This window comes from Conger conger, chromosome 1 (assembly GCF_963514075.1).
Source record: "Conger conger chromosome 1, fConCon1.1, whole genome shotgun sequence".
NCBI lineage: Eukaryota > Metazoa > Chordata > Actinopteri > Anguilliformes > Congridae > Conger > Conger conger.
In genome coordinates this window covers 8,819,040-8,838,913 of record NC_083760.1, presented here as the reverse complement: position 1 = coordinate 8,838,913, position 19,874 = coordinate 8,819,040, and the positions used below count along the sequence as shown (strand labels likewise).

General features: G+C 46.6%; 1 protein-coding gene across 1 annotated transcript; it reads right to left on the bottom strand.

Moving 5' to 3' along the window:
* Positions 1 to 3,983: 3,983 nt before the first annotated feature.
* lbh (LBH regulator of WNT signaling pathway) lies at positions 3,984 to 18,200 on the bottom strand. The gene is made up of 3 exons (XM_061254140.1): positions 18,017 to 18,200; positions 9,412 to 9,514; positions 3,984 to 4,376 (listed from the first exon to the last, which is right to left on the bottom strand). The coding sequence occupies exons 1-3, from the start codon at positions 18,043 to 18,045 to the stop codon at positions 4,143 to 4,145; spliced, it is 366 nt and encodes a 121-aa protein (XP_061110124.1). The 5' UTR covers positions 18,046 to 18,200; the 3' UTR covers positions 3,984 to 4,142.
* Between the last annotated feature and the right edge of the window lie 1,674 nt (positions 18,201 to 19,874).

Genomic DNA, 19,874 nt, shown 5'->3' with positions numbered 1-19,874 from the left:
CATATAATTAATTTGTTTGGAAAGCCTTTTTTCGCTTGGAAATTATACCCAAAGAGAACATTACTGTACTTCCACGGTACATTTGGGAAGTTTGATCCTTGAAGAACAAAGATGTACCTCCAGTGTCACTTTATTTTTGAGAGTGCAACCACAGATCCAGCTCATCTCCTTTGACTGACTGAGTGACCGAGTGGTGAGGAGCCGCCGTACAGTATGAAATACAAATTCATCACGAGTAGCGTGCGAGCCGCGACATTTTATAACGCGCAACTCCATTTGCGGCTGTCAGATCTGTTAAGAGCGCAGCCTGGCACGTCAGTTTCGTAGCGCTTGGCGTTGTACATCGCACCCTCTCCGTTTTATTCCCGTCTCTTCGCCGCGTGCGTTGAGCTCACCGCGCTATTACCGCCGGCTGCCGTCTAGCATCCCGCCTGCCAGCGTTGTCCCGGACCGCACGCGGATTTGTTCAGCCGATTCTCGGGATGTGCTAGTCGGCGAGGCAGCATACGCATACACGGACTCTCGAGTGGAGCAGGTGGCCGGTTGTACTATGCGAGCGTGCGAGGGAGAGAGCAAGATAGAGATATCATCACAAGCACTGTATCCCATTATTCCTCGCTCTGTGCCATTGACGCTGGACAGCTCTGACAGGGTTTTGGCAGCGTAGCTACAGGGCCCATCATTCCACAGGTACTGGAACGTGGATGGGGCCGTGACAGACTAAGCAGGATGAAGAGGACTGGCACAAACCCTTCCCCCCCCCTCTCTCCCTACCTCAGTGACCTCCAGCTGCCTGGCCTTGTGTCACCTATTAGCCTGGCTGGATCACACACACGAACAGGGTTTTCCGCACGTACGACCGAAGACTTATTTGGTTAAAAATCAAGCATTTGACTGTGGTCAGTGGGGTTCCACCTTCTCAAACAGCCCACACAGTTGCTACGTGAATCTTTAACCACTACAGCACATGACTGTCCAGCTGGTTCTAATTCCGGTCTAACCACTTGGTGGACTTGAGCCCCTGGTACAAAACTACATTGAACAAGCTCATCAGTACCTCTCAAACAGAGCAGATTCTGTGGATGAGACGCACTGCTAAATGAACACAATGCGTTTCACACGGCTGATGTCGATAACCTTTCATTCTGCTGAATTGCCCAGCAGAATTAATTTGGTTGCAGGACAAAAATAAAAAAAATGACATTAAAACGCGTGCACCTGCACTCGTGTGATGGTCAGTAACACCCTCTCCCTGCTGGGAGCTCCGGCCCTCCAGCCTCGCACATTCCTGCTCGGCCACATCGCTCCCCGGGACACGGACTCTGGGAAAAGCGGTTTTCCACAGCAGGAGGCCACGCTCAGGCTCCGGGTTCGATTGCCGTGGTAACCGTCAAGCTGCCGTTCCTGGAGGTAAACGAGCAACGGCAGACGGCGGCCTTCTGAAACGGCATCCACAGGGGGTCTCTCAGCCAATCAGCACCTCAAAGCCAGGCGCTCGCCCCAGATTCATGACATGGAGGGGCCACTGGAAAGCAAAAGCAGTAAACTGGATTCTGGGCCAATTGGGCAGCCTATGGCCTAGTGTGTAAGGGGCTTGGCTGGGACATGGAAGGTCGGTGGTTCAAGCCCCAGTGTAGCCATAGTAAGATCATTGCAGCCGCTGGGCCCTTGGGCATGGCCCTTAATGCCCACAGTTCTCCAGGGGAGGGGGTTGTCCCCTGCAATCAACTAAGTCGCTTTAGACAAAAGCATCAGTAGGGGAGGGGAGGGGAGGGGAGAACTTGCTGTGCAGAACTTCTTTACAAGGTGAGGAGTGAGAAAGTATTTCAAAGTGTAGGGACGGGGAGCAGCAACAGGAAGACAAGCTTGTGGTCTGCCTCTGCAGAGCTATATGTACACACACTTGCAGGCGCGTTCATAAACACAGCTAGGTACAAATGGAAACGCGCAGGAAGTAACACCACGGTACTGAAATGAGCACCATAAGTTTGGGGGGCTTCCAAACAGTGAAAGAGAAAGTGAAAGACACAGAGGTCCACAACCCAGTGTTCCCTAACCGTCCACCAGTAGCTGAACTTCCCAGACAGACACGGAGACACTCGGATTGGAAAGAACTTTCAAATGTTTATTTACATCCTCTGCATTGACGACAGAGAAAGTGGTCTAAATTTAAAAAAAGAAAAAGAAAATAATGGCAGCTAATCTCCCTGAGCTGTACAAAATACAAAAAACTACAGGAGAGTGCACAGAGAGAGAAAAAAACAAAAAAACAAAAACAGATTTACAGAGCTGAAATTTCAGTTAGGACCATACAGATAAACAGTCACGGAAATAAATACTCGAACGTAGCAATACACAAACGCAATGTGACGGACAAGATACCTTCAACAATTTGTGCACGTTGCCTTCCTTTTCCTAAAGAGTAGAAGCTGGTTTCAAGATCACTGGCCTCTATGTGAGACGAGGAGCATAAACAGATAGGGCTCATCCAATACGAACTGGAGTGCAATCAAATATAGCTTGTGCTACAGATTTGGTAAAACAAACCCAAATTTGGCAGTGCTGTGGATATAAGGTCAGAAGGGAAAAAATGCTCAATTCGCTAATCTTGTGAGGTCCAGAATAGCTTTTACATTGTGAACAGGACGTAAGCTTGATCTACAGCTCAGGCATTTGGGTATAAGGCTTCAAGATTGTGACGTTAAGGTATTATTGACCGCTTAAGAATGCACCCAGGGCAAACTAGGCACCTAAAACGAATCTATTCGTACTCTATGTGCTTGCTAAAATGACTTCAAAGTCAAACCCACAGGAACACCGTCAGTACAGTTCACGCAGGGTTTCATAGGGGTACAAGCAGTAGTTCTCACTGGCACCCCTCCACCTCCTGTGGCACCGAACAGGTCTTCTATCTGTTCAGAGAGGCGATCACTTTCAATGCTTTCAAAATGCACTTAAAACTCCACTGTGGAGAGCAGTCACAGCAGTCTTGGGATTTGTGGGCCATTACTATGGCTGTAGAAAGCACCAAGACTCGTCTACGCACTTTTTCCAAGCTGCCGTCGATAGGCTAATCCCCAGGAAGATGAGACCCACAGGGACAATAAGCAAATCAATCACGCTCCTCTTAGTCACAGGAAAGCTCCCTCGGGCAGTACAGACAGTCGTATACCTAAACACTACACCCGACACTTGTGATACGAGCTCTCCCTCTTCTCTTCATCCACTCTGCCAGAAGAAATGAGCACGGAACGAAACATAAAATTAAATCAAACAAGTACACAGACACACAAATACACAAACGCTTAGGAACTGGCTCTGGAATCCTTGAACACCCCAACACCCCCCCCCCCACACACAAAATAAACATAATGAAATGGATACGCAAGTACGAAAAAAAAAAAAAAAAAGTCCCCATGGACGTCATAACGGGGATTAGCATGCGAGGAAAGAGTCTTTTGCTCTGGGGTCATGTGACCGGTAAGTCTCAACTGGCGGGCAGTTGCCCTAGCAACGCAGGAGCACACCAAGCCTGGGTACCTGAGCCACACGACTGGCCGACCGACAGCCATCAGGCCGAGATACTGCTGGATCGAACTGCGGTGTGTGTGTGTGCGCGTGTGTGTGTGTGTGCGTGTGTGTGTGTGTGTGTGCGTGTGTGAAAGGGAGAAGTGCAGTGCTTCTGGTGTGCCGTGCCGTGCTGTATCACTGTACTGGGTGGATTGCGTGTTCCTAGTGGTATTCTAATGTGCGTATGTGCAGATTGCTCTTCTCCCAGAGTCCACACTGAGTTTCTCTGCCAGCTTCTCTTATTTTTTTATTTTTATTTTTTTTATGATGTCACATGCGTCACCAGTAGCCAACAGGCAGTCTCTGAATGTGTGCATTTCTGAATGTTTGAGGTTTGAGTGCACTGAGAGAGAGAGAGAGAGAGAGAGAGAGAGAGAGAGAGAGAGAGAGAGAGAGAGAGAGAGAGAGAGAGAGAGAGAGAGAGAGAGAGAGAGAGAGAGAGAGAGAGAGAGAGAGAGAGAGAGAGATGCAGAGGTGAGGTGAGGTGAGTGAACGAGTGATTCAGTGAGAGTGCGTGTGGGTTTGTGCATGTGTGTGCGTGTGCGCATGTGCAAGTGTGATCTTGTGCCATCTCAATGTTGAGAGTTCTGCACTGGCTGTCCAGCTTCACGCTTGCAGTCTTCTCCCTCCTCTTCCTCTTGCTCTTGCTCTTCCTCCTCCTCCTCCTCCTCGCTGACCAGGAACTCCTCAGGAGGCCAGCGTAGCTCCCCGCTCTCCACCTCCCCGTCCGTGGGCTCCACCACGATGGAGGGCAGCCTGTCCTTCAGCTTGCAGCAGCGCTCGAAGTCCGAGGGGTCCGGGAAGATCTGCCGGGGAAAGCGGCACAGTGAGGACCAATGCAGGAACCGGCAACCGGCCCCAGCCGTCACAGGGACCGACACAGGAAGTACTGAGCTGCTACATTAAACCAACGACCAGACCCAGCCCTCAGTGAGGCTAAAACAGGGAATGAGACGGGACGTATTGCACCGTTACACCAACAACCAAACACGACCTCCTGTAAGGCCAACACAGGTACTGACACAGGAAGTACTGCACCATTACATCAACAACCAGCCTCAGCCCACAGTGAGGCCAACACAGGGACTGAGACAGGAAGTGTTGCACTGTTACACCAACAAACAGACACAGCAGTCTGTGAGGCCAACACAGGGGCTGACACAGGAAGTACAGGACCATCACAGTACACCAGCAACCAGACCCAGCCTTCAGTAAGACTGGTCACATACTGCATCATTTCAGGCAGCCTGTAGCCTAGAGGCAAAAGGTACATAACTGGGACCCAGAGGGTTGGTGGTTCAAGCCCCAGTGTAGCCACTAAGATCCACACCGCTGTTGGAGCCTTGCGCAAGGCCCTTATGCCCACAACTCTTGGGGGGATGGTCCCCTGCTTAATCAACAAAGTTGCTTTGGATAAAAGCTTTAGCTAAATGACAAAAAAATAAATAAAATAAATAAAAATATTTGCTTCAACTAAAAAAAAGGAAACGAGACTTTGGCCGACACCAGACCTGGACGTGTAATGGTTTTGTATTGATATTTTTCAATACTTCAGTGTGCTTGGCTGGTGTATGGGAACCTATGAAATGCCCTCAAAAAGTGCAAACCCTGCCTTCTTGTCCAATTGGTTGGCTTAATCGCACCAGACAAGATCAAATCAAGCACTGAGAAGTATTTGAATCAAAAACGGAATGCTGGGTCTGATTGCTGATGTAGTGCAAGTAATAATTACATTACATCAGCAATCAGACCCAGCATGTAGTCACATGCTGCATTACATGAAGGCTGAAATCTGCTTTCGGCTAGGCCTTGATGGAAACTAACAAAAACTAAAATTAGCACACAATTAGCACCCAGGTGGGAGTGACACATTGGTGGAGGCTGAGATGAGCTCACCACCTAACCCCCCGCCCCCCTCACCCCCCTCTTCATGGTCACCACCTTGACATCCTGAAAATGTAATCATTTTGCTGAATTTTAATATCAAGGTGTTGTAGGGAGGAAGCTGTGAGCTACAGTAGAGAGATGGATCGCTGTGGTTAAGAAATGGACCAGGAAGGGAATGCAGACACTGTATTGTCAGTTTGACAGCCAGGGGATCTTACATACAGTAGCTGAACAGAATCAGCCTCAAAGCATATGAAGGCAGCCACAAGATACTGTATAGCGCCTTTATCCAAAGCGCTGTACGATTGATGCTTCTCATTCACCAATCACACAATAACAGCGATTGGCTGCCATGCAAGGTACCAACCAGCGTGTCAGGAGTTAGGCGTAACCTGTTTAACCCGTATAAATAAAGGTAAAATAAAAATAAACAAGAATGGTAGCGGAGAGTATACCAACAAGGTAAATGAGGGGGATGTGTTGAGCCTCCTGAGGCTTCACTGGGTATCATGGCACTGGGGACAGGACTGAGGAACAGAAAGGTTCACACAGTCTGGCCCTCCATCGAGCACCAGCGGACTCCAGCGCTCCACCCTTCCATTCCCCCCCCTTCATTCCCCCCCTCCATTCCACGAGGAAAAGCATGACTTTTAGCCCCCCCCCTCACTCTCTCTCTCTCTCCCAAGAACAGCACATCTCACTGTTATCAGCACTCAGCTGCAGACTATTTTTAAAGTTGCATATTTCTGTGAGAGACTTAAGAGCGAGAGAGAGAGCGCGCGAGAGAGCGTGCGAGAGAGAGAGAGAGAGAGAGAGAGAGATCACAGTTCAGGCACACAGCCCAGGGAGAAGAAAGCATTAGGCTAGAGTCCCATCTAATGCCTCTGGTGTGGAGAGACAGAGAGAGATGGAGAATGAGCAAATACGTGTGAGGGAACAAGGGAAAGAGTGACAAAGCGGGAGAGAGTGAGAGAAATTGACAGAGAGAGAGAGATTGAGCGTTAGTGTTTAAGAGCACACATTTCCTGGACCGATCAATTTCCAGAGAGATGTCTCTCAGCCTGGGACTGAGACCTGGGCTCGCAATGCCAGGAGACCCACAGATAGGACCACAACCCCCACTGATGCATCATTTAAAAGGGCCCCCCTATCAATTATCATAACATGAGGAGGACACCACCACTCCCGCAACCTCACAATCACATTTTTAGGCAACTAGACAGCAGATTGTGGCCCCAAAGTGGGAAACGTTTCAGGGCCACAACAGCCAAAACTACCCCAGCACTCTGGAGTCAGGGAGCGCAGCTGAACACCTGACCAGGGACACGGCCCTGAACAAAACAAGTTGAGACGCTGACAAAACCTCAAAGCCCAAGGGAAGAGGTACACGGGATGGGGGTCAAGCTCCGGAGCCTGAGGGGGGGGGGGGGGGGGGGGGGGGCGGTTGAGAAGAACCTGCTCTTTGAGGCCCGGAAGGTTCTGCCCTGCTCTTGCCCGTCACCGAGAGTATGCACAGTACACACGTACGCACAGGAGCCGAGCACCACGCCTCAGCCGGAGGTAAAACAAAAACAAGAGCGAGAGAGAAGAGAAGAGAAAAGGAAAGCGATAAAAGGCAGCACATCCGCGCAGAAGAGGAAGTGGCACAGTCAGCGCGGCCCTCGAGCGGAGGAGCGGGTGGAGCGACGGCTCCGTTTTCCCCTCTCCCCGGTCGCAGCCGGAGACCGGAGACAGACTCAGACGCAGCTGCAGCACCGCGGCGCTAACGCTAACGCGCGCGACTGGCTTATCTGCAGCTGCGGGTTTGTATAACAACCAAGAGAAAGAAAAAAAACCTGTCTTTAAAAAGAAACCGAACTTACAGCAGACATTCCTTACTCTGAGAAAGTTTGACGATTCCCGACCAAGGCCATTACACATTCTCAAAGAAACATAAAACATGAATCACTTTCCGTTAAACATTTCCTTTCCTTTCTTTTATTTTTTTAAAGTTATCCAGTCAGTATTTATTAGTCACCATTTCCTGTGGCCTACCAGGGACTGTGGCCATCATCCCGCAACCCCCGGCTCTCCAACTATGAAAGCATTCCATCAGATAATCGTCCCGTCTTTAAATAGACCTTCCAGAACAACTTTAATGCTATTAATACATTGTTTGCACATCTTACAATAATAATGAAGACACCGAGCTTTGAAAACATTGTGTTTGGACTTTGGCCCATGGCTCCACAGAATCAGGGGGGCTTGAGAAGCCTGGTGCCCCTGGGAGAGAGGAGCAGGACAGGCCGAGCCAGAGAAAACGTCTCCAAAAAATTCAGCCCCCTACCCCCCCACCCCCCAATCCAAGAGCACTCAGTTCAGGCTCCCAGACTAACAGGCAATAGCCAACTAAACTTGACGCTATGTCTCAGTCTATAAAACGTGACAAGCAAGAACACAACATAAAAAAATTAGATTAAAAAGTTTAATAGATCCAGTTGGTTGCCTCTCAGGCCAATATAAATCCATACATGGGCAGCATGGTGGCAAAGGCCAACCACAGTGGGATCAGGTCTGGCTTTGCTGTACAATGCATTACACACTGCGAAAGACACCCCGATAATGCCAAACAGCTGCTGTGAGGGAATCACGCCGTTCAGGCATACCCAACACGACCAACTGCCATTCTGCGCTAACAGCGGGAGAGGGGGGTGCGGTGCAGTTCCTGCGGTAGGGTCGTGGGTTCGGCCAGGAATGCTGGACAGAGGGGGGGGGGGGTCATGGGGAGTAATGGGCAGGAAACTTGACTTGTATCCTGAAGTTCGTAGGTAAGATGCAGCTGTTGGACAAGTGTGCAAGACACCCAACCTTCAGTAACAAGGATAAAAATGCAAAAGTTTTGTAAGACGCCCTTATAAGTCGCCAGTAAGGCTGGTAACCTGGTTGCGGGTTTGGAATCCCAGGTAAGACGATGCTCTTGTACCCTTGAGCAAGATGTTTGAACCTTCAGTCTATATCTTGTAGTGTAAATGCAGAACACGCTCAATGTGTGTAAGGTACTTTACAGTAATCTAAATCCAGTAAGGAGGTCTTTGATGATCACGCACACTGGGGTGGTTTGCAGAGGCCTTTACCGGAACCTTCCCCCACGACCACGAGTGGCACGGTTTCAAGAGCTCAAAAACAAACACAAATGCATGCTCAGACTGATGAACAGTCCAACTCAAACTCTGGGCCCGGAGGCCCCAAGTGTCTTTCTCTGCAGTGCTCCTGGACTTGGGTGCTGAATTTATGTCACTGACTGACTCAGAGTCCATAAAGGTTTTATATGGCGTATATGATGCCTTCGTAAACAAGAAATAACGGCTTCGTAAATCAAACATAACCAAATGTCATGCTTCATAAAGGGAGATATACCTTCTCATGCAACATGAAAAATAATGTCACCTGGCTAATGGCTAAACATTATAAAGGGCGATATAAATCATGATGCCAGGCTAACTGCAATTAGACATACTGCAACTCAACGTTCCTCGATGACAGGAAACAATTAAAATCAACTCAAGGGACAGGAGGCCCCTTGACTCCTGTTAAGATGGCAGTAAATATCTTTTGTATTACTTCGTTTGAAGCGTAACCAAACCATGAATAATCTCCAGAAGGCAGGGCAGGGTTTTGAGTTCCCTAAACCTAGAGCAGCGGTCCACACTCCTGGTCCCGGAGAGCCGCGGGGGTGTGCTGGTTTTTGTTTTTCGCCCGAAATCAATTCAGACCCAAGAAACCAGGTGACGTGAGTCAACTGTAATTAACTGCTTTAATTGATTAATTGAGTGCAGCATAACGGTGAATACCAGCACACCCTGCAGCTCACCGTGTATTGGTGTACTGGACTCCCTAAATTCCCCAAAAGGAACCCCCCCCCTTGTGTGGACCCTGCCACCCTCAGTTCAGTGCTCCAGGAGGCCGGGTCGGTACCTGGTAGGAGAGCCGGTCTTTGCTGGGACTCAGACGCATGTCGTCCATGGGGCTGCTGGTAATCATCACCTCAGTCATGTCTCTGCAGGTCACAAACACGGGGCTGGAGAGAGGGAGACAGAGAGACAACGTTACTCACCCCAGAGTAGCCTAGTGGCCAAGGTACACAAGTGGGACCGGGAAGGTTGGTGGTTCAAGCACCAGTGTAGCTACAATAATATCAGTGCAGCTGTTGGGCCCTTGAGCAAGGCCCTTAACTCTTTCAGTCCCAAGACCGATATGAACTGGCTCTACCCAAATCCCAAGGGGTTTCGGCTTTGGTTAAAAAAAAAAAAAATAATATATATATATATATATATATATGAAGAATTTAATCGGGTTTTAATAGGGGCTCAAAACAATAGAATAGCAGTCATTTTGAAAAGTTCCATATGGCACTCTTGGGATTTTACAGTAGTTACGCTTGAGTGCCATATGACACTCATGGGATTTAAAGGGTTAACCCCAAAATGCTCCAGGGGTTAAACAAGCCATATCAACTGTAAGTAGTCTACTTTTTTTAGTAAAAAAAAAAAAAAAAAAAAAAAACTGATTTCCTTCACAGGCCGATGGCCCTCTCTCACATACCGCACAATATGAAGGCTGGCACATATTTTCCAACATAACACACTTGTTATGCAAAAACATCCCACTCTTTCGCCATTATAATGTGGCAGCACTCACTCTTATGGTGGATGGTTCCAGAAGGTCCCCCACCCCCTCACAAAAGTCAATGTTCTAGAACCCTTTTTTACCAGAAGTGATCGTCAGATCAGCATTAATGTTCATTTAAGAACATTCTCATCGCATATTTGCGACCGCACACCTTAAAAAGGTTAAGAAGTGCCCTAGGAGCTGCTCTGCCCGTAGAGACAATGCTACTGTGGGGGCTTAAGAACAAAGCTGACTCGCGCTGCGGTTTAGATGGAGCCGATTTTATTTTGATGGCACGATAAAATCTGAAGCGAGAGGCGTCGTCCGGCCACCGATCGTCCGCATAGCGAGTTGACGCAGACACCATGGCTCAGCGTGCTTCAACATGCGCTAACCACCTTACAGGAAAAAAAAAAAAGTAAATAGAGACATGGTCAGGACTCGTCATTGTGAAACTGTACAGTGGGCGTGCAGTGCAATGTGGGTTATGCTGGGACAGAGAGCCAAAGCACACAGCATACCCCTCTCCCCAATATAGTCACAGGACCAAAGTCACTGCGGCCGGCTAACTCCGTTACAGAGCATCAGCTCGCAAATCGTAAACGTGTTATTTTTTTCTCTTAACCACAGTGTTTAGTTGAGGTCGGGAAATTAGTGTTTTCGATGGGAGAAATACCAGTGCGCAGCAGAGAGACTATTTTCGTGCCCTCCAGCACCCTGTTTGAATCCTGACAGCGCAATGCTTAGTGATTGTGGGGCTGCGGTTCTCATGCATAGCTGCAGGGAAACTGGACAAGCGTGGCGAAGCGAAAAAATAGAAACCGAAATGGCAAAGTTCTACAGAACATTTTACTATTTATACATGCCTTTTTCCAATGCCACTGCCAACCGCGCATTCGCCTCGCTCCGCAAAATAAACCCGCCGGTACAAATTTAACTTGTTAAGATTAGTCAAATGGATGTGGTAGGCCTACAAACATCGCGTTTCTGTACAGTTCCCAGACGTTTTTTTTTTGCTTTTCTTTTTTTTCTCAGCAAGTTGCGCTCAGTTATGTAAACGTCTAAGCTGTTCTTCCCCATTTTGTCTTTTTTTAAAGTAGGGCACGCATTTCTCACCACAAGATCCGAAAATGCAAAAGGAGGCCGACAGTACAAAGTCGAACGAGTGAAAAATCTTTACAGGAGAACACCAGTGTGACAAAGCCGTTGCCACCCTAACAGGAAGCGTCCTCTTCTCTCAACGGATTGTGCGCTGCCGAGATAGACATCAAAAACAGTTTCTCAAATGCAAAACCGTGGACAAGATGCAAGATACAGTACACTGCCATTGCCATGTTCACTCTGCAGGAACAGAAGGTTCAGCGTCTGCTTTTCTTAACTGCAACAAGCAAGACGCATATCGATTCACACGTATAGCCAAACCCGTATGGTGTGTGTGTGTGTGTGTGTGTGTGTGTGTGTGTGTGTATGGTGGGGATTCCAAGTGTTCTACTATGATTTTTATGGGGTGTTCGAGTGACTAGTAAAGACATTGGTTGGGCTTGTGGACAAAAAACCAAAATACCAGTCACTGGGGTTTCTCACAAATTTCCCTTCTAAGCAACAGCAATATGCAACTTGCTGACAGGCAGAGTTGTGGAAACTTACTGTAGGGAAGGCCAGTATGCCTGTACAGATACTATGGTCTGCTTTGAATATTGTGCGGGCGTACACTTTTGCTCGATAGAAAAAAAACTATGTTCATCTGAAGATAATTAATCACCTGGTTGACCTCAACCTGCCAATTCCTTAACATGTGCATCATTACAAGATTTAGCCCCGACTTAAATCTGTAAAACGTTTTGGATGATTGAATCTCTCAGAACTGTACATGTGCATATATTTTGAGGTATGAATCACTTTATCTTGTTGCTTAATGCTTCCCTCAGTGTACAGTAGGCTCTCTCTATAACAGTGTTATGATAAGCCACACGCTGATAAGCTTCGATAAACATCGCTGGTACTCTTGGTACCCAGTCAACAAAGCAATGCCACAAGCAGCATAAAGTGCAAGCCGAGTTCAATTGGAGCATGATTTATAACAGAAACAGATTTATAACGGGAACCTCATCACCGCCGGGCCTTGAGACCTCGTGACACTCACGGCTTTTCAGAACAATGCCTGGAAATCTAAATCCAACTCAGCCGACAGACGCAGAACGAAAACTCTCAGCGATTTCTGCAGTCATCGCTCCATTTCTGCCAAGGTGTAAACGGCAGAGGGAGAGGGAGGGAGAGAGAGAGAGAGAGAGAAAGAGAGAGAGAGAGAGAGAGAGAGAGAGAGAGAAATGAGAGAGAGAGAGAGAGAAATGAGAGAGAGAGAGAGAGAGAGAGAGAGAGAGAGAGAGAGAGAGAAATGAGAGAGAGGGAGAAATGAGAGAGAGGGAGAAAGAGGAGAGAGGGAGAGAGATTTTAAAAGAATTTAAAAAGTATGGGGGAAAGACAATCCTGCCATTTCCAGGCACATTTCTTCTCTGGGTTCACATAAACATCCTGTACACAATACAGGTCTAATAAAACAAGTGAGTTTGAAAAGGAAGTCTGATGAGCATTATACTGAAAAAACCCACTCCAACCCATTACTGCCCAGACAGTCTTGCGTAAAGGTACTGAACTTAGCTGACAACTAGGGAGAGAGGGGAAAAAAAGAAAAGAAAAAAAGAAAACAACTTCCTGAAAACGACATCGGTGCATTTTAGCGGGTGTGCAGACTACGAAAACACCTGCATTATTGTTTACATTATGATTTCACATTTAGACATCCAGCCAGAGAGAACTAAACAGCTTACATAAAGTCCATTCATATAGCTGGACACGTACTGAAGCTGTTCATGGTTCAGTACCTTACCCAAAAGGTAAAAACAGCAGTGCCCCACGTAGGAGTTAAACCTGCAACCCCGCAGTTACAAGCCCAGTCACCTACAAAACCGCTCCTAGTACGATTCTGGGAGTCTCAGATCTTGTCCCGATTGTGTAACAGCCCAGATAAACATGCCGAGACGTCTCATTTGAGGACACAAATACGGAGGTACGCACATAAACCAGGTGCAAGTCCTCCACAGCCTCTTCTCACAACTCCAGCAGGGGACTGGAGATGGGTGGGTCCACCACTGCACCAGAAACGCATCAGGGTGTTCAGCCCCAATTGTCTCCAAGCGCCTACGGTCTCAGACACTGACACCTTCTGGCCGGAGGACTGCGTCTACTGGCCCGAGGAGGCCTGGCGGTTGGCCCACGCTTTAGTTTTCCGCACGCTAAGCGTATCTGCCCACCCTGCCCCACTGACCCCCTGCAGCATTGGGCTCAGAACAGCCCCAGATAAAACCAAATCTGACCTGGAGGTTGTAAACCGGAGATTTAGGCCTATCAAACGGCGCCCAACAGCACTCAAAATGAGGCCAAATTAATCCCCCCCCCCCCCACCACACAGACCGCACGAACCCTTTGCATCAGAATCCCAAGTCCAAGTTCTCGATCTCCATTGCTTTCCAATTACCGATGACTACTCTCATTTCCGCATCAGCACTGGAATGTCCAGTGTGGAACAACGCGATTAAAATGATCTTGCGTCCCGATTTACAGCAGTTGCGCTCTGGAGACATTCCCGACAGCTTCCGCAATCCGTGTATCCAGGCAGATCAGCTGACAAAAGCAACAGACTGCTGACAAAAAGAAAAAAAGGGGGGGGGAAAAACAGCTTATGCATGCTTTTTTTCCCCCCCCTTTTTCTTTCCTCAAACAAAAAGGGACATTGAGTTTTTCCCCACAGAACTTTCCGTGTCACGTGCTTGGTGAAAGTAGGCAGCTTTCTTTTCACTGCTTTTTACATCTTAGCCCCCACACTAGGGGGATCATGGGAAGTAGTAATTCATTAAATGTTTTCACAATTTCCAGTGAACTCATTCAGCAGATGCTTTTAGCTACAGCACAGGAGCTGTGGGAGGCGAGTGGTGACAGAAGTGTTAGTACCTTTTTTCTTTTTTTTAAATATACAGAAGTAAATGGCGAGTTAAATGGAAGCTTTGACGTGTAATTGGAAAAGATGAGGTGAGTGTGTGCGTGTGCGTTCGTGCGTGCGTGGCTTTGACCCTCGGTCCCAGGTCTCCATGACTGCCCTCCCCCTTACAGCTCTCAGGTCAAACTACAGCACAACACGCACAGCAGCTGGAATAACTGAACCCGTCCAGTTTCCATGGAGGGATATAGCGTGTCTTACATGAACACCCAGCCGCCATTTTAATCCTCCCTGCCACCGTCGTATATCAGCGGAGGGGAGGATGGGGGGGGTGAGACGGAGACTGCAGGCACCCTCCTGCGAGCGACTCCAAGGCTCGGAATCCGAAAAAGGGGGAATATGACGTACCCAACGCCCAGCCGGATGCCGTGACAACAGGGGGGGGGGAAATCCTCGGGTATGTGTGGGATGTGGCTGTCGAGCGCACCCCGGCTCGGTGAAACCCCGAAAATCCTCGGCCGGCGGGAAAAAAAGGTGATGAAATGCGAGGTCATGATCTGAACCCAGAGCATTCAACACGGGGAGATCCAAAAAAAGGTTTACAACTGTCCTACAAGGCAGGGTTTTGTAAAGGTGAACCCATGGTTGCATAATAGCCCCCACTTTAAAGACAGAAATTCAGTCTCAGCAACAGGTCTACAGGCCCATTCAAACCACGGAATAAAACTACAACAATGTATGAACCGTATCCAAAAGAAATATGCCGCTTTAAAAACTGTTCTAACTCTGACGGAGTCCACACCACAACTACTACACGGCGACTGTGATTAGTGAACTGGACGATAAAACACTGACAGCCCATCACATTCCAACCGAATTCACAGGGTGTCACATGCAAAATGGCAGATGACATAGCCGAGAGACTATTTACGGAGCGTTACCGTCCAGCATTGTGGATACTCGCATCGTTAGTTATGGTTATATAGTTCTTGCTGTGGATGGGCCTAAAGACGTGGATTTAAATGAAGTCACTGAAACCAGTACTTTGAAACGCTATGCTACGCAGTAAGCATGTATGCGAATTAGGATTTTGCTCTGAGCACAACTGCTTTGAAGAGACCACAAAGTGCAAGCATGAACAACAAACACAAACAGAAGGCTTTAGAAAAAGTGCTCCCGCACTGCAACACAGCACCACATGCCATTAACTGAACAGATACTGGTGCTAGCTGCTCTGTGGGTTTATGAAAGGAGGTCGACATTTCCTGGTGAGGATGTTCAGAAATACATGCAAAAGTCTTGCAAATAGCAGCGGCAGAACACAAGTCTTAAAGTTTTTAGCCGACAGCTGAATGAAATCCCTGGTTTAATTGCTTGATGACATCATTTGAGTTCTCAATGGTTTAAATGGTTCAGACATCAAAGTAATCTGTGGAAAGGGATTAGAGAACTGGGCCTACATCCAAAAGGTTAGAGGTTCCAATCCTAGAAGCGGAAAACTATAAACTTGAGCAAGCCAATTAACCTCACACCATTAGCCAAACAGAGCAAACTTTACATTAGATTAATTACCAAAAATACAGGCTTTTCATAGTGCTAAGCTGCAACTTACAGGCAAAGAAGCAGATTGTCAAATAGAAAAACGCAGGCACATTCAAAGAACTGAAACTTTACAGATTAAGAAATGTGGCAGACAATAGTAACAAACTAATTTCCACTGAGTCCATTGTAGGATTATATTCATAAACCAATAACAATAACAGGGGTTAAATGAGAAAGAGTGAAACATAGCCTGATAAAGAGCATTCGGGTGAAACCCCGTGTCTGTGTTTGTGTGTGTGGAGCGTTTGAGCTTGCAGTCATTTCCCACCCAGCCCTGTTAAGTAACACGCCTAATCCTAACCGCGGCTGCTCCTGTCTGCCCGGGGCACCTGCCCGTATGGTGTATTCTACAAGTACCCCGCACTTATAAAGGTCAGGCACGCGGACGGCTAATTAGTCTTAATTAGCGGCAGCTTGCTCGCTAATGAGCCAAGGACCAGCGGCCCAGCGTGCTGACTAAACACAGGGTGGGAAGGGAGGAGGGCCGAGGTCAAGGCTGCTCGAGGGCGATGCCTGCTACAAAGCTCTTTTTCCAGTGGATTTAAACAGGACCTCTTACTGGTGCGGAAGGCTTTCTTCTCCTTTATTTCCCACCTTTTGAAATGACACCAAAGTGAAATAATTAATAGGACTGAAGCCAACAGGCATTCTTCTTTTATTTTTCTGGCTTTTGGAATGCTTTCTTTCTTTCCTCACCAGTTTACAAAAAGGCGTTCAGAGTTGAAGTGGTGAGGAGGAATCCTGGTTATGGATTAGGCAGGAACGGTCCGTTTTTGTCTCCGTGGTGACGGGCTGGTTGTAACAGGTGGCTCGATTTTTGAAAACATTTTTCCAAAGCAGGCGAAGTTTGAGGGCGCGGGCATTTTATTTTTTATTTCAGTCATGCAATGTCATCATTTTGAGGGCGCTGGCAGAGATTACATCACGTCGGCTCTGGATTTTGAAATCACTGTTATAACCCTGCAACAAACGAACACAGAGTGCCTCTAGGACTGACGGTGTGTGCGATTTCCCCACATAACTACAGGTCACATCAAGGTAGTCTAAGGGGTTTCATCCACAAATCTGATGTCATTTGGGAGGGTTGGGTAAAACATATGCACCTTTTTATTCATAACTGAAACAATGGGGCTAAACAAACTTCTTGAAATTGCCCTCCCAAGTGCTACTGAAATTGTGACATTTGCTGGGATTCCCTAATTGACTGAAAACCCATCCTCACCCCAAGCCATACTTCAAATAGCCCCTACCTCCTTTGGACTTAAAATGATTTCCCATCAATTAAACTGCCCACCACACATTTAACTGGCTGCCAATCCAACAGAATACAGATAGGGAAACCATTGCTCACTTCTCTCGCATTGTTACAGGTTTCCTGTATGACACAAGGTTCAACCCAATAGGAAAATGCAAATCACCAGGCGAGGCAGAAGTGTTTTTGTTCCATTTTCTTCGGGACGTGACCTTTCTTCACTACTTTCACAAACAGAAAACACAGTCAAGTTCACCAGGCACAGTACCATCTTGTTGGAAAGAACCGCATCAGAAGAGGAGACGAAACGAAAACAGCCAGCCGGCTTATTCCATTGTGAGTCAATAGTGCACCAAGTGATAAAATCCGCCGTACCGTACCAACGTTTGCGCACTCTATCGCATACAAGGCGTGTACTACAATTCTGAAAGCTAATGAAATCAATAACTATCCACTTTTTAAAGGATAATTGTTTGAGGAAATAAATATTGTTCTGGACGTATCACCACACGTTTATGTCTTAGCAAGGCTATTTGAAATCGCTGAAGAGGCATTTAAACAGAGCTTGAAATGCGACAAACAGCATTTTACATTAATATAACTCATAGAATAGAGACCTATTTTGATCGTAGACGCCTCTGATTGATTATGGTTTTGTGTCCAGGCAATATTGCAAGTTTGAGCGAGGAAGAATGCTCTAAAAGAAAGCGTGCAGGTTACTTACATACAGAAACATGCAAACACAAGCTCTGGATTGTAGTACAAACCATGCAAATGCAGACACAATCAATGAAGATTGCAAGTGCGATTTTGCAATTGATTTATAAGCAGAGGTCATGTTGAGGGCAACTAGCCTTGTCTTTTACACTATAATTATGCAATCATTTTAGGTAGCACCGGCGCAATAAGAAAGGCAACTTAATGGTAAGCTCGCGCGCAGTGCAGGTTCTGTTGATAGTGAAAAGACGTGCGCGGGTTAACTAAATATTTCTCGAGACAGAGGTACTTTATCGATACCCAAGTGGTTAGGGGAAAAAAAGAAGAAAGACAAAATTTATACTCACCAATACACCTGAGGGTAATATACAGACATTAATTCACACCTGCTGATCGTTTAGATGGCCGAGGAAAACGCAACGACCTCTCTTCTTCAGCTATCGCGCTCAGAGTCACTTACACAAAGCAATCCGACAGTATCTTAAAAAATGTACCATACAAAAAACTAGACTTAACTTAGCATCGCGCTCAACAGACTGAATACACAGACGCCGCTGGATGTTTGAGCATTTATAGTAGAGGCGGACCCTAATGCGACAGACACTCCCCCTCGAACAAATCCTAAAATTTCTTCAATGGCAGCAAAAGTGCAGCGCTCCGACGTAAGGACCGTAGCAGTCCAATCACAACCGACGATATCCCACACTGAATGACGGAACGGGAACCTGCGTTTGCCATATGCGTTTCCCTCGGAAGAGAAGCCGAAACTGCAGCATTCACAAAGTGGAACGAAGCCTCCATTCACAGACACGAGCACAAAACAGCACCGTCCGAAATACTGTGATGCATGTCATAAGAAAATTACCATTCAAAGCTGTCTAGCCTACGCAAACCCTTACGTTAAATAAAAATAAAAATAACACAAATTGGGGGTGTTTCAAGTGAATATATGTAAAGTGAAATACCACGACTCATCCAATAAAACCGCAGGTTTTAAAAATGAACTTGACAGCACAGCAACGGATGAATAGTTATGCCCAAAGCCCCATGAACGTCAATCTCCTTCTTGTAGGAATTGTGAAGGAGAGGCCAAAACAGACCAGCTTGCAGTTCAGATTGTTTTTTATTTGTGGTCAAATTCTTTATGCAGAACACGTTCATTTTTATGGCACCAGACTGTAGCGTCGGCAGTGTCACGTGCAGGCAGAAACTGCAACTCGTCCAAAAGAGATAAATCAGTTGTTAATTCGAGTTATTGGGCACGTTTCACTCAAACGCGTCAATTTCAGCTCCTTTCAGAACAGAATTAATCGTGACAGAGAATCTAATGGTAACCTGCTGGTTTTGTATTTAGTTACTATGTGCTGCCCTCTGATGGCCATAAGGAGGATACAGCTACACGTTGACGTACAACATCCGCGCGCAGGCGCACGGATGCATACAACGTGTATTGGGCAATGTCGGCTATATCCTCCTAAGGAAGTTTAAGTATTTACATATTCGGACGAAATACAAGTCTCTTGAATGACAGAATATTTTGCAAGGAAAATATTATCAACAATATTAGTTTTTAATGTCCCTCGTGCTGTAGGTTTTCGGCGTAGTAGAATACAATGTAATTATTATTGAAATTAAAATAGGTTCAGAACTAACTAACTAATACATTAATAAAGATAACATTGCTTCATTGTCTGAAAGAACGCTCAAAATATATCGGTTATTCCATTGAAATAGCTCCACTACAGTATATATATATATATATATATCCGCGGTGTGTTCACAGAACCATTGCGCCATCTTCTGGAAGTTAGCTAGAATGACGGAAGATACTTGCGGAATAATATGGCGCTGTACAAGACGACACTGAGTAGACAGGATGCAACCATAATTTATTAAAGCATCTGGAAAAATGTTACAGACGTATGCAAATAACTATAATAACACTAATTTCAAGACAGATGTAAATTTTGTATTGAAAACAATGTCAGCAATGTTTCTTTTTGTCACAGGGTGTATATAAAGTGTGTGCCATTCTCTGCTTACTCCAAATAGAATCTATTCAAATGTGACTCCCTCAAGAGAATAGTAATTATATATTTTTAAAAAAAACCATTCACAGGTATAAACAAAACCCAGAACTAATGAACCTGAACATCAGGCCCAAAGGCTATCTTTTTATCAAGTTGATTAATTTGAGGTTTGAAG